The 14833-nt window shown below is 43.9% G+C and overlaps 2 protein-coding genes and 1 pseudogene across 3 annotated transcripts in view; 1 reads left to right on the top strand and 2 right to left on the bottom strand.

Moving 5' to 3' along the window:
* The window catches only part of SYT9 (synaptotagmin 9), a 199396-nt gene extending 185834 nt beyond the window's left edge, over window positions 1-13562 (bottom strand). The window contains exon 1 of the mRNA XM_023239527.2: window positions 13233-13562. Within this exon, the coding sequence (XP_023095295.1) occupies window positions 13233-13377 (145 nt within the window). The 5' untranslated portion in view covers window positions 13378-13562. The remainder of the gene's footprint in view (window positions 1-13232) is intronic.
* NLRP14 (NLR family pyrin domain containing 14) overlaps window positions 1-14833 on the bottom strand; it is a 286975-nt gene that overhangs the window by 44161 nt on the left and 227981 nt on the right. The gene's annotated exons all lie outside the window — the stretch shown is intronic.
* LOC123380497 lies at window positions 5793-6162 on the top strand (annotated as a pseudogene).

Here is a 14833-nt window from a genome sequence, read left to right as displayed (position 1 = left end):
GCCTTCTTTATGCATTCATCCATGAATGGATACTTGGGTTGCTTCCATATCTTGGCTATTATAAATAATGCTGCAATAAACATAAGGGTGCATATATCTTTTTGAACTAAGTTGTTTTGTTTTCTTTGAGTAAATACCAAGCATTGGAATTGTCAGATCACATAATAATTCTGATTTTAATTTTTTGAGGAACCTCCATACTGTTTTCCAGAGTGGCTGCACCAGCTTACACTCCTACCAGCAGTGTACGAAGGTTCCTTTCTCTCCACATTCTCACCAACACTTGTTGTTTCTTACCTTATTGATTTTATCCATTCTGACAGGTGGTGTAAGGTGATATCTCATTGTGCTTTTGATTTGCATCTCCCTTATGATGAGTGATATTGAGTAACTTTCCATGTGTCTGTTTGCCATCTGTATGTCTTCTTAGGAAAAATAGCTATTCAGGCCCTCTGTGCTCATTTTAATCAGATTATGGTGAATTTTTTCAGTTTTGTTTTTGCTTGATATTTTGCTGTTGAGTTGCATAAGTTCTTCAGCTACTCTGGATATATCAAAATATCAATCAATATCAATATCAGATATATCAAATGCAAATATCTTCTCTCATTTAGTAGGTTCCATTTTTGTTTTGTTGATGGTTTCCTTTACTGTGCAAAAGCCTTTTATTTTGTTAGAGTCCTAACAGGTTATTTTTGCTTTTGTTTCCTCTGCCTGAGGACACATCCTCTGCATCCTTTTTAACTTCTCTCTAGCAAACGAATTTGTAATCACTTTCTCCTTTATTTAAAAACCATCTATTGACTTATTTTCTCCTTCCTTTTCTTTCACTATAAAACTCAAAAATGTAGGGTATGTTCTCCAACTTTTCTTCATGAACTCCACTTGCCCACAACTCCTTCAGAATCCCTCAGTTCAAGGTCATCAATGAAGCTCCACGTTGCTAAATGCAACCAGTGCTTGGTTCTCATCTTGATCTATCAGCTGCATTTCACTTAAAGGATCACTCCCTCCTTCCAGGAATACTTTCTGTACTTCCAGGCCACCATACTCCTGATTTTTCTCCCACAGTACTTGCTGTTCCTTCTCAGTCTCTTTTGTCAGTTCCTGCTCATCTTACTAACCTCTAACTAGTAGTTTGACTTCTTCTTTTTAATCTTCATTCCTTCCTTGGTAAGTTCATTTAATGTCTTAGCTTTACATATAATCTCTATGCTGATGGCTCCTAGATGTATATCTGCAGGCTAGACTTCATCCTCGAGCACCTAGTAAAGATATCCCAATAGCCGCTCAAGGATACTGTTCCAGTGGCTCAGTTGGTTAAGCATCTGACTCTTGATTTCGGCTCAGGTCATGATCTCACAGTTCATGGGATGGAGCCCTGAGTTAGGTTCTCTCTCTGTCTCTCTCTCTCTCTCTCTCTCTCTCTCTCTCTCTCTCCCTCCCTCCCTCCCTCCCTCCCTCCTCCTGCCCCTATCTCACTCATGCTCACGCACGTGCTTTCTCAAAATAAATGAATAAACTTAAAAAAAAAAAAAAAGAATGCTGCTCCAACAATTCTCCTGTTTTGTCCTACATCATGTATTTTTGTTCTCCACTAGATCATTCCCATCACATTAATTTAGAACAAAAAAAACAAAAACCCCTCGATCTTACTTTCCTCACCAACTACTACTTTTGCCAGTCAATTCCTCTTAAGGCTATACCAATCAGGCTCTTATTCCCTCCTCTTCACCAAAACTGCTTATCAACTTCATTTCTAATGACCCCTACACTACTAACTGCAGTGGTCAGTCTACTTAACCTAATGGTAGCCCTGAAATGACTTTTATGCCCTCCTCTTTGATATACCTTTTCCTTGGCTTTTCATTTTGGCTTTCAGGTCAATACTCTTGTATTTTCTGGTCCCTCTTTATTAGTCTTCTTTGGCTGGTTCCTCGACTTCTCTCCATCCTCCTAGTGTTGGATGGAGACCTCCAGAACTAGTGGTCCTCTTCTCTCCTGTCTTCCTAGATCATCTCAGCCAGAGTCATTTAAAATATCATCTCTATACCTACAATTCTTATATTTATATCTCCAGTCAGGCCATCTTTTTCCAACTCCTGGCTCATATATCCAACTTACTAATCTGTAGCCCCACTTGACTCACTAATAAGCATTTCCAACTTAACACATTCAAAACTGAGCCCTTAATCATTCCCCTAAAACTTACTTCCCCTACAACTCTATTCCCTTGCTCAGGCCAAAATCTTGGGAGTCATTTGGATTCCTCGCTGTCTTTCATACCCTACATCCATCCATTGGCAACTCCTATCAGCTCTACCTTCAAGCCACCTGGAATCTGACTATTTCTCACCACCTCCACTGCCATCACTCTGGTCCAAGCCACCATTATCTCTCACATAAATTATGATAGCAGTCAAATAACTGTTTTCCCTGACTCTACCCTCACTCTTCTACAGTCTTATCAGAGTAATCCTTTCTATTCCTAAGTCAGATATTACACTGCTCTGCTTTAAAACTTTTCAATGACTTCCCATTTTACTCTGAGTAAAAGTCGTATTCATTACAATGGCTAATAGGGCCTTGTGATCACCCTGCCATCACTTTCCAGCCTATGTCTTTCTCTCTTGCCCTGGGCTAATACCTAGCATGTGCCTGATTCAGAACCTTTAAACCTGCCTGGAATGCTCTTCCCCCGACTTATGCATGCCTTACTCCTGTCACCTCCTTCTAACCTTTACTCACATATCAGCTTCTCAGTGATGCCATTTTGGTCCCCATACCTATTCTCTTTCCATGTTTTATTTTTCTCCTTAGCACTTATTACCATCTAACATACTATGTAATTAGTTAACTTACTTATGTATTATGATTTTCCTCTCAGGAACACGTAAGTGCCATGAGGGAAAGCTTTTTATTTTGTTAGGTTCCCTACTATGTACACAATACTGGATCTACATATCTAGCTATATACCATACCTAGAACAGAGCCTTGCACATAGGGGATGCTCAGTAATCATTTGATGAGTAAGTAAATGGCATCTCCAATCATGATCTCTCCAATCAACCTCCATCCTGTCTCCAGAGTGATATAATTAGAAGATAAATCTGCTCACCTTAATTTTCAGCTTAAAACCCTTCAGCAGGTCTGCAGTATTATAGGTGATGCAAACTGAAATGTCTTCAGTAGTCAGGCATATTCTATAAATGTAATGAGTAAAGTTTATGTGTGTGGGGAGGGGGTAAGGGAGGATAAAAAAAAGTGGAAAGTGTATGACCCACCTAAGGGCGTTCAATTCAATTATTTTAAAATATATATTTTTTAATGTTTATTCATTTTTGAGAGACAAAGAGACAGAGAGTGAGAGGGGGAGGAGTAGAGAGAGAGGGAGACACAGAATCCGAAGCAGGCTCCAGGCTCCAAGCTGTCAGCGCAGAGCTAGACGCGAGCTGGAACCCACGAGCCGTGAGATCATGACCTGAGCCGAAGTTGGATGCTTAACCGACTGAGCTACCCAGGTGCCCCCAATTCAATTATTTTAACAAATTGTGCCCACTACTTGGCAGCTCCTGTATTCAGAATAAAGAACCATCTCCACAGCATGGCTTGGTGGGCACTAAGCAGGTCTGCCATGCTTATTCCCTCGTGGGCCCTATATCATCAGAGAAAACAGACTGTGTATATCCACATACTGTGTGGTTGCAATGTAATTGAACACGTTGCTTTTTCATTATTAAATAACCAGGCAAGGAAGCAAGATGTCACTGTTGGCATACTCTGAAATGATATCTGGAGCCAGATGTTTGAACCAGATGACTAAATTTGTTAAAGGCAGTTTGTACAATTATGTGAGGTAATTATACCTGGGTTTCAGGGTGACATGATTGGGGATCTAAAACAAGGGATCTATCATTCAGTGACTCCAATCTGTCAAGACCTTACCTTCGACAAAAAAAGCAGCATCACCACCAACTTGAGCTTATTTCCCATGAGCAACCAAAGAGACTAGAGATGGGCACTCACAGAACCTTGCCATCCTGAAATCTCCCAGAGTACTTTGCTGAGAATGAGTCCTCTAGACCCATCACAGTAAATTATACTTGTTTTAAGATTTCCGCATCAGAGTGTTCTAGCCCAAGTCCTCAGTGGGACTTTGACAATGGCATACAATCTGACCAGTGTTTACTAGAACAGACTACTCCCTCAACAGTCCCAACACATACTCTACTTACTATTATTACCAAAGATCCATTTCCTCCTGATGTAGGACCTTTATAAATTCCTAGAATGTCCTTCCCACCCACACATTCCAGGCAAAGTGCTCCACCCAAGAATTAACCTCTCTAGGAATCCTCTGCAGATCCACTCAAGCCAGCTAATTACTTCTCTCCTCTTTTCTTTGCACTGTTTCCCATATATATCTCCCTTCCTGTCTTCATTTTATTAATTGCAATTATTGTTTTATCTCAAAGCCATAGGGGCAGTAACCATGTCTAATGTGTCTTTGAATTACTGATGCCTAACCGAGTACCTGGCAATTATGAGGCACTCCAATGTTTTCTTAATTTAACTTAATTATAATTAAAAAAGAGTGTTCTGGTCAGTGTAGCTAGAGTAAAGTTTTCATAATTGCTGGAAGGGGAAGACGAGTTGGAAAGAGGGAGAGAAAACATACAGAAAAAGAGATCCAAGTTGCATCACAATTTTTTTCATATTTCACATAAATAAAGGCAGTACTTTGCATTGGAAAGAATGTTACAGTGTGTCGATTTTTTTCTTTACCATTATGGGCAGAAAGTGAGACACTCTAAATTCTCAACATTGTTCAATTAAACCTTACCTCTTTCCCCCAAAAAAGAATATTACAGTGAATCCCAATTTGTTAATGCACCCTTCAAATTTCAAAAATCAGTCTAGTATAATGATTAACTGTAGTCAGACAAGGAGAGCTCATTCACTGAACAGTGAACTAATCCTTCTGTGAGCTCTTCTGACAGAATATTTATATTCTAAGTAATTCAAGTTAGTAGGAAAAACATTAAGATTCTCAAAAAATAAACTGCCACATGATAGAGATCAAACACAGAAAATTCACATAAGAAACAAAAATAGGTTTAAAACATTGAAAATATTCAATTGCACCAACACCAACAAAAAAATATAAATGAAACGACAACTGGGCAGCCACTTAAAACCTGTTAAATTAGCAGGTTTTTCTTCACATTATTACCATCTAATGCTAGTGGGTTTGCTATGTAGCAGGGATAGTTGGCATAGATCTTGTGAAAATAATGGAAAACCTTACTAAAATGGAGTCAGGAGGTTTGGGAAGGGGAGCTCCCATGCCCTACCACTGCAGATCCAACAGGAAGAGATGGACTTGATCTTGCACATGGATGCCACTTTGCTATCCCACCTGGGGAAGACATGCTTTCCTACCCCCACACCACTCAACAGCTCAGCCAATGAGAAGCCACCAGTTTACTCCAATGGACTTTTAGTTTATGACAGCTTTCCCAACTTATCCCTTTTCTCCCTACAAAGGTGTACCTTTGTTCTCCAGATTTCCCATGGTTTTGCCACAGGTTGTTTGTCCATGTGGCAATTCTTTCCTGAATAAGCCCATCTTTTGCTGGTAAAATAACTGGAAGATTTTATTTTTAAGGTTGAAAATTTACAGGAAAACAATCTGAACTCATTGTTGATAATTAATCATTAACAAATATTCCACTTCTTCCTCTTTAAGGACACAGCCGAGCCGGTGAGTGGCCGCAGTCTTGTGGCAGATGTAGACATGCAGACCTTTGCGAAGACCCTGACAGGCAAGACCATCATCCTAGAGGCTGAACCCGATGACGGCACTGGGAATGTTGAAGTCAAAATCCAAGACGAGGAGGGCATCCCACCTGACCAGCAGCATCTGGTTTTTGTGGGCAAACAGCTGGAGAATGCCACACTCTCTCAGACTACAATATTCAGAAAGAGTCCACCCCATACTTACTGCATCGCCTGCGGGATGGCATCACTGAGCCTTCCCTCCACCAGCTGGCCCAGGAATACAACTGTAAGAGTTGTATCTGCAAGAGTCAGATACTGTAGTGGACTGCCATAAGAAGTGCAGCCACCCCCACAGCCTGCACCCCAAGAAGAAGGTCTAATGAGGCCCCTCCACCAGCTCTCCTTTTGCTGTCAGGGTGTCCTCCTGCCAAAGCCCCAGGGCCCTGGGGCCTCAACATAGTTTCCTTTGCATTGACTAGAGCAGTAAAAGGGAGAAGAAAATCTCCCAAAAGGGAGTAGGATATTATAGATACAAAATAGTATTTATAGTAATGAAAAATCAGAAGCTAGAAATGGCCAAAAAGCATGGTCAAGTGAAAAAGATTTACCTATTCTTCGGAATATATATAGTCATCATTAAAATTGCACAATAATGACTGTTCAACATGGAAAAATATAATAGTAATAATGGTTACTATATATTGAACATTTATTATGTGCCAGGTACTATGGTAAGTATTTCACACGTGTTGTGAGATAAATACTATAATAGGGTTTCCAGAGTTAGCAAATAAAAATATAAGGGGTACAGTTCAATTTGAATTTCAGATAAATGACAGATATAGTATAAGTCTATCCCATGCAATACTACCCATTGTTTATCTGAAATTCAAATTGAACTGGGCATCCTATATTTTATCGGAACACTGGTAATCCATTTTACTGATGAGGAAACTAAGACACAGAGATCCACCTAGGGACATACGAGCAGTGATAAAATGCTAAGCATACAGAAAAAGTAGAATGGAAACTTTTGTCTATGAGTGATTAGAAATGGGTAAAACACATGCATGCCCATGGACCACAGCTGAGAAGAAGCATGAACAGATAAATACCAGGACCACCAAAATCTAGCACTTAGTCTGGGCACAGTGCTCCCATGAAGACTTCCACGCCCGTTTTAATAGATGAATAAAGTGAAGAGTTAAATATTTTGCTCAAAGTCATAAAGCTAGTAAGAGCAAGATCAGATTCTGACTCTAAAGCTCTTTCTTTATTCCACTTTGTCATCTTGATTTCCTGGCTGAGTTTTTTTCCCCCCTTCAGGTGCAGTTCCATCAATATTGATATAAAAGTTTTTGTGTGATAAAATACACGCACAAGGACACATGAATATTTCAAGGAGATCTGCAAAACCTAGTCATTAAGGGTTTGCGGTTTGCTTTGGTTTAAAGTCATTCCTAGAACTAACCCCAACAAAACACTGAAAAGAAAAAGTTGTGATGCACATTATGGCTTAAATTGTGATTTCACTTAGAAAGTAAAAAAGCACCCTCCATATTAATCCATTTAAAAGTGAGATTGCTCTCCCACTTATGCCTCTCTCTAAGCTCCTCCCCTTTCTCTATACACTTTAGCAAGTAAACTTGTCTGTTCCTTCAAATAACTCGGTCAAGAGGGACTACAAATTTTTTTAGGCCAAGCATACAGGAAAGCACATGTGCACACACAAACACAAACGTGCCGATATGCTTTCACCATGAAAGAAAAGTCCATGCTCTATACAGAACAGGGCATTTTAGGTGATTTCCCTTAGGTGTCAGCTTAATTTCTCCTTGAGAGGTTAGCCCACATCAAAAAGTTTGTGCTTTTGATTGTTTATTCTGAAAGAGGCAGCTGGCCACAGGACAGCCTGTGATGCCTTTACCACAGTTTGCTTTTGTTTTTCCCTCTTGATAATTACCTCATGACTAAACCACTCACTGGTCCATGTAGAAGAATCCCACAGAGATGAAAACACACTTGTTTAAATAAAATATTTATGAAGAAGCCCTCAAATGTCACTGAAGCAAATGCAAATTATCTTCACATATTGTGCAACCAATATGCCACTCATTCCTTAGAAGACTCTCTATTTCCTGATTGCAATTATCATTAATTTTTAAAAATTAATCCCATTGTGCATCATCATCCTAATGTCTATTCATAAAAATCTAGTGCTCTAAGGTTAACTCTCTTTTGACTATCTGTGAAATTTTTAATAAGACTAATATTTAATCTTGCTCATTATTTTGAAGTTTTCCCTTAGAAACTATATTTAATCATTATCTTATATGTACATCTTCTAATAAATTATTTCATTCTAATTCAGTACCAGTTGACATTAGTGAGGGTTCCACATTCTGGCTTTTTAATGAAATACTACTTGGACACGATTTTCTCAGTTTGTTCTTCTTTCCACCCCCAGCCTCCCAAGTTGGGTGAACATAATGGATCTCATTAGATTTTTACAGAAACCTCAAAATAAAAATTGGGGGCAATATTATCAAAGGAAAATAAAGAATCAGTCGATGTGTATGGCAACCGTTAACAACACCCCTGACTTTCCATACCATCTTTCCTAATTTTTCAGGAAAGAAATACGAGCTGAGCTGAGCTGAGCAGATTAGGTGGTTTAATCTTTTGCTTGATGGTCTCAACAGTTGTCCTCCACTTGGAATCAACACTTTAGAATCAACAGAAGAACTTAAAAAGTATGCTGATAACAGGCCCCACCACCAGAGACTCAGATTTAATTTGTCTAGAGTAAAGCTCAGTCATTGGTAACTGTTTGTTTTATTTGTTTGCTCCTGAAATGTTGCTAATGTGCAGCCAAGGTTGAAAACCATTTGTTTAGAAAGAGCTTTTCCTGAGAAGGTCAATGTCCACTTGAAAAGAGAAGTCACTAATGATGAGCCATAAGGCTTTTCTTCACACCCTGACCACAAAATGAAGAAAAATCTCTAGAAACACAAAGCTGGAATGTCAACATAAAACCTAAAAATTAAGCTGAATCTTTACAACTGCGTAGAATTTAACCTACAGTTAGAGACTAAATCCTTTATAGAAGAACACAATAGACAAAGGAGGTCTGAAGGGGGCTCTTATGAAAAAAAGACCTAGGAAATTTTCATTGACAATAACTCTCAGATTCTTAGTACATGTAATGTGTTTACCTAAGAAGCTACTTTGACTTAGACTCAACCCTTTCCAAATGGAACCCATGGCCTTGCTGCTAGTTTAGCTCTGAGCTTCAGTTTATTCATAAATACCAATCTCTTTTAGCCATGCTTCTCAAATTTGAATGTGCCTATAAATCATCTGAGGATCCTGTTAATACACAGATTCATGTGCAGTAGGTCTGGGTGGGGCCTGAGAGTCTGTGTTTCTCATAAGCTCCCAGATGATGCTGATGCCGCTGGTCCACAGATGAACACTTGGAGCAGCAAGGTCTTAGAAGACACCATGAGGATTAAATGAAATGACCTACATAAAGAGTTTGGCATGGACACGGTTGGCATCCTAGAGAAGAAAAGGCTTATAAGGAAAATAATACAATGTGGTTGAAACCTAGAAATTACATGACACAATCCTCCCTTCTTTTCCAGATGTGGAAACAGTGGGTTAAGAAAAGCTAACATCTCTACTTCCTTACAGCCAAAGGAAAAAACCAATTGTTTTTAACTGGGGGGAAAAAAAAGTGCAACCAAGGTCCATGAGTGAAAGTTAAACAGAACTCTTCATTCCATACCAGGAAAAAATCTTCTAGCAATAAATGCTGTCCTACAATCAATCGGCCCTCTTGAGGAGAGAGTATGAAGTCTCCAGTTACAAAATGTGAGCATAGACCAGTTGATGTTGTTAAAGAACACATTAATGCTTCAGGCGACTGTTGAACTGAGAGACATCACACACTTAATATTTTAAAAAAATATTTTTTAGTAACACAGAAACCTCATTTCCTTCTTCCCTCCACCCCTTGAAGTAAATAGAGGTAACCTAGGTCAAAAAGCCTTGGAGTCTTCTTTGACTCCACTTCTCCCACCCCACACATCCATCCCATCCACAAATCCTAGCGCAGCTACCTTCAAATGTGCCCACAACCCAGTCACTTGTCACCATCTCCATTATGACAACGCTGGCCAACCCACTTCCCACTCTGTCTGCATCACAACAACAGCTTCCTATCAAGTTTCTCTGTCTCTCCCCTTGTTCTTCAACAGCATTTTCTCAGCAAAGAGCCCCAGTGCTGCCACTTCTCTGCTCAATCCCTCCCTTCTCGTTGAGAGTAAAATCCAAAGTCCTTCTGCTGGTTGATAAGACCCTACGTGATCTTTCCCCTCCAGCCCTCAACCATGTTTCTCATCATTCTCAATTTTTTTCTCTCTCCAGCCACCCTTAAACTCACTGTTCTTTGAATCACATCAAGGATGCCCTTATCTCAGGACCTTTGTACTTGCTCTTCCCTCTGTCATGAAGGCTACACTCTGGGATTTGCAAGTTTATGTCCCACATCCCCAATATATGAAACAATATAAAGACACTTAACAGAAGGATTCTAACTGCTCTCTATGGAGAAAAAAAAAGTGCTCACACTCAGCTTAAAGATCAGCACTTTACTTTCATAGTTCATACAGATGAAAGCCTGGGTGAGGCATTCCAGATCCAAATGTGACTCAGCTTTACTTTTTAACACTGCACTTTCATCAAATCCTCTCTTAACACCAAGTCAGGGGAGACTAGGTACTGTACTCCCACATCAGAGCACCCCAGCTACCTGGGCAGGGAATGACCCTTCTGGATGGCCACTGATCTGTGACCCACGCATAGTCCACCTCTGAAAAAAATGAACAAATATCCCAGATGCAGTGTCCCTCTGCATAATTCCCCACAGGGAATGATGTCTGTGTTCTTCTTCTAAAACCAAAGTTCCTCGGTGGAGCTTGAGAAAATCTAACTACCACCGAGTAGGCATGGATAGACAATGGACAGAGAAAGCTGGCAAATGCCATTCAGTTGAGTCCCTTTGCAGAAAAGGAAGTCATTCATTTACAGAGAGGACTTTGTCGGGGACCCGTGTCCCAGGACCAGTGTGTATGCTTATTTTGGTTCACACCAGACAATCGCCAGGGCACCATGTGCAGTGTTGTGCAATGCAGCTACTCAAGCCACTCAGCTCTTAGCGCTCGAAATGAAAGCCACTCTTGGTTCAGACAATCAAACAGCTTCAGAGGGATAGAGATAAATGCATCTAATATAAGAATTAATGTGGGCAAGGAGAGGAAGGAGGGAAGTGAAGAGAGATCTGGCCTGAGCTGAAGTGCCCTGGGAGAGAGGGTGCACTCTGGATGTGGGCTCTAGCCTCCGTCCCTCTCACCCCATGCTCACAGTGCCCCACTCCTGCCTCAGGAGCAGGCTACTTCCAGCCTGAACCAAAGATCCAGAGCGGCATGGGCTACCTAGAAACCACCATGCCCTAGTTAGGAAAGCACCATAGCACTTTTAGGAACTCAAGGACTAGCAGGGCATACTCTTAACTGTGGCTTCTTCTCAGCCAAGTTATCAGACTTGTTTCTTGCAAGGAGTTTTTTTCTGTGACTCTTCCTCAAGGGCAACCCAGTGCAGGGGCCAAGCAAAGCCCAAGAACATGGAATCCAGCTTATATATTAAAAGAAGCAGAGGCATAAAATCAACCAAAAAGATGTGGAGTGTTAAACATGGACTCAGCAAGAGGCCTCACTCATCTTCTCTTATGAAGAAAGCCAAAGGAGACGACTTATGTGGGATAACAATGGGAATATGTGGCACAGTCATAGGCAAGGAAGTGGGACATTTCAACACTAATACTTGCTCTGGGTGAAGCATGCTAAATAATTTTCTTGTTCCCATGGCTCAAGGAGAGAACTTTCCCCACTTAGGATATCATCCAGGGCTCCCAGTTCACGAAACAAGGAGCTCTCACTGGTATCTGTGGTCTGTGCAGCACATCACAGCCAGCAGGAAGCCACACAAAGGCTGGGCATTGAACCTCCAGGGAAATTGTCTGGGATCAACAGTATTTCTTGACTTAATTCTGCAGTTTGAAGTAACACATTAGTGATCACCTGATAAACTTAATTAATGTAACCACAGGCAACAGGGAACAATAATCTTTCTTTTTCAATAGAAAAATAGACTTTCAGTAGGGAAAATCTGATATAAACTTCTGGCAGATGATCTGTCTTCACCCCACCAACCCATTTTGAATATACTATCAAGGAAATGCTATGTAAGTCAGACTCGCTGTGTATCTCTTTATAAATCAAATAATTATCCTTTGTGCAAGTAGATTTTTATATAATGGATTGGCTTAAAATGAGGTAAATTTGTACTGGATAATTTGCACAGCAATAGCTCCTTTCCAATATTTATACACAGGAACATCAAGGGGGAAGGCCATTTTCTCATCCCATCTTTAACGCATACTTTTTTTTTTTTTTTGTATTTAGGTTGAGAGAATATTCGAGAAAATGATTTCTCCAGGTAAGAAGAATCTCAAGTAAACATTTGGACTGTGTCTTCCAGTAAACAGCAGTGGATGAAATGTGGGAGACCCAGGGCCCTTAGGAAAAGCAAATGGCTCCACTAAAACTCCTTCCTCTAACCTTAATTGGTCAAATGCCAAAATAAACGAACTTTCCAAAGTTAGGAGCTGTGCAACTTCCACTAGGGATAAGTGCAGGTGCCCCAGCCATGACCAGCAAGCCTACCACCGACCCGTTTGTGCCCGGCGGCGGCAGCTGGTAGCTCCGGGCGCCCAGGCCCAGGCCGCCTCCACGCCAAACGACCCGCCGGGAACGGGTTCAGGCCGGGCTGCCCAGGACCCGGAGCTCCCCGTAGCCGGCCCCGAGCCAGATCCCGCCCCGCCCTTCCCACCCCAGACCGGGGAAGGGAAATGGGCGCTCAAGAGAGAGAGTGGGAAGTGCCCAGTGGGATTCAGCCGCAGCCGGGGCCGTCCCCAACTCCCAACTTCCCAGAGTTTCCTCCGGCCTCGTCCCCCTTCCCACGGCGGAGAAGCGGCCGCGGCCTCCCCTCGGCCGGAGCGCAGAGCCCGGGAAGTGGAGCGCGGAGCCGGGAGCTCGGGAGCCGCCCCCCGGAGCGAGGGCGACCGGAGCGCAGGTGGCGGGCGTGGTCCCTCCAGCCCTGCCCCAGTCCCCCCGGACCCGGCCTCCGCGCAGCAGCCTCTGCCCGGGTCCCCGCCCGGGTCCAGCATCAGGCCACGGCGAGCCGCTTCCTGATCCCCTCCTCTAGGTCGGCGGCCACCCCCCACATTCCCCCAGTCCGCGTCGCTCATCTGCCTCAGGCCCCGGTGCGGCCCCAACTCCCAGCACAGGGCCCTCCGGTCGCGCCCAGCAGCGGCGGCTGCACTCACCTGGGTCGCGAAGCCGGGGTCTGGCGCGGTCCCGCAGGTGGTAGATGAAATCCTGGCAGCTGTCGTGCTCCAGGGCCCCACGGGCACAGAGCTCGGCTAGCAGCTGCAGCGCCTGGTGACAGAGCGCGTCCCTGGCCCCGGGCATCGCCCCCCCGCATCCTCGGACCGAGCCGGGCAGGCGGGCGCGGGAGACAACCCTCCGCCTGCCAGCTCAGAGCCGCCGCCTCCGGGCCGTCCGCGCTCTCCGTCAGGGAGCCGCCAAGAAACGGCCCGAGCCCCAGCCCCGGCTGGCCCGGCCTCCCACCGGTTGCATGCAGCTCTTCGGCTGCCGGTCGGTCGGGCTTTCTCTCTCTCCCGCCCGTCCGCTCCGTCCCTCCCTCCCCCGGCACGGAGGGGAGGTGGCGCCGCACAGCCCCGCGCGCCTCTCTCCCGGCGCCCCGCCCGCCACTCGCGGCCGCCGGGGGGCGGGGCCCGGTCAGTGGCGCGCGCCGCGGGCTGGGATCCCGGTGGGCCCGGCTCGGGCGCCAGCGTTGGACGGAGGGCGCTCGCCCGCTCCTAGAGGAGCGCGGGACTCGCCTCCGGACCCGGCGCTCAGAGCGGCTGCGCCCAGGCTTGGGGAGTGTGAGCGGGGGCGCGCTGTGGGCATTCTCGCCATCCCACCCCTCAGTCCTCTTGCAAACCAACACTCTCTCCCACCGCCCCTCGCCCGGTGCGTCGAAAGCACGTTCTTGGGTGCGCTGCGCGAAAGGTGCAATCTGAACCACACCCGCCCAAACTGGAGAACCTAGTCCCGGCTTCGAACTTGAAAAGCGCCGTCAGGACATAAATCACGGGCCTAAGGGTGCTAGACCCCCAAAGGCGGGTTCGGGGCCAAGATTTGCCAACAAAGGAAGAATCTCCCAAGTGCAGGATCTTTTCCACCGTGATTTGGAGACGGTGGAGGCTCTCACATCAGAAATAAGGTCAAATAAATGGCTCCTGAGAAAGGTGCTGGGACACAGATCCTGGCTGGTTTTCTAAGCAACTGATTAGAAATCCGAGGATTGCCAGCGTGTCTCCTGCACACACCAAGTTAGACTATCACAGAATCTGAGGTTTGGGGAAGAGAACGTTGGCCACCTCTTATGCACCCACCTCTTCACACTCCCAGGCAATGAACACAGAAATAACTACGAAGACTGAACTCCGGTGGGGAGGGGAGCAGGAGAGGGGTGCCAGGCACTATACCACACGCCTTTTAGATATAGAATCTCATTTCATTCCCTTGATAGCCCCCCAAGGTCTACATAACTGTTATCCTCATTTTACCAATGAAAAACCCGAGGCTCATAAAGGCTCAGTTCACCAGCCCAAGTTCATACTTGAGGAGGCAGAGTAACCTCGAATAATAGTAATAATAATAAAGTTAATAATATTATTATTAGCTTTAAGTAAAACTCGTGTCAAAGCCTTACTCTAAAACAATTACAGTAGAATCTCTACAACTGGCACTCTTAGCCATAGGTTGTGCTGTTGCTAGGGACACCTCATAGCAAATCATACTGTGCAGTTAGGTATTTCAGGATGCTACAGAGTGTTCACCCAACAGACAGCTTTGAAAT

Source organism: Felis catus, chromosome D1 (assembly GCF_018350175.1).
Source record: "Felis catus isolate Fca126 chromosome D1, F.catus_Fca126_mat1.0, whole genome shotgun sequence".
Classification (NCBI taxonomy): domain Eukaryota; kingdom Metazoa; phylum Chordata; class Mammalia; order Carnivora; family Felidae; genus Felis; species Felis catus.
This window is presented reverse-complemented; position numbering and strand designations above follow the sequence as displayed.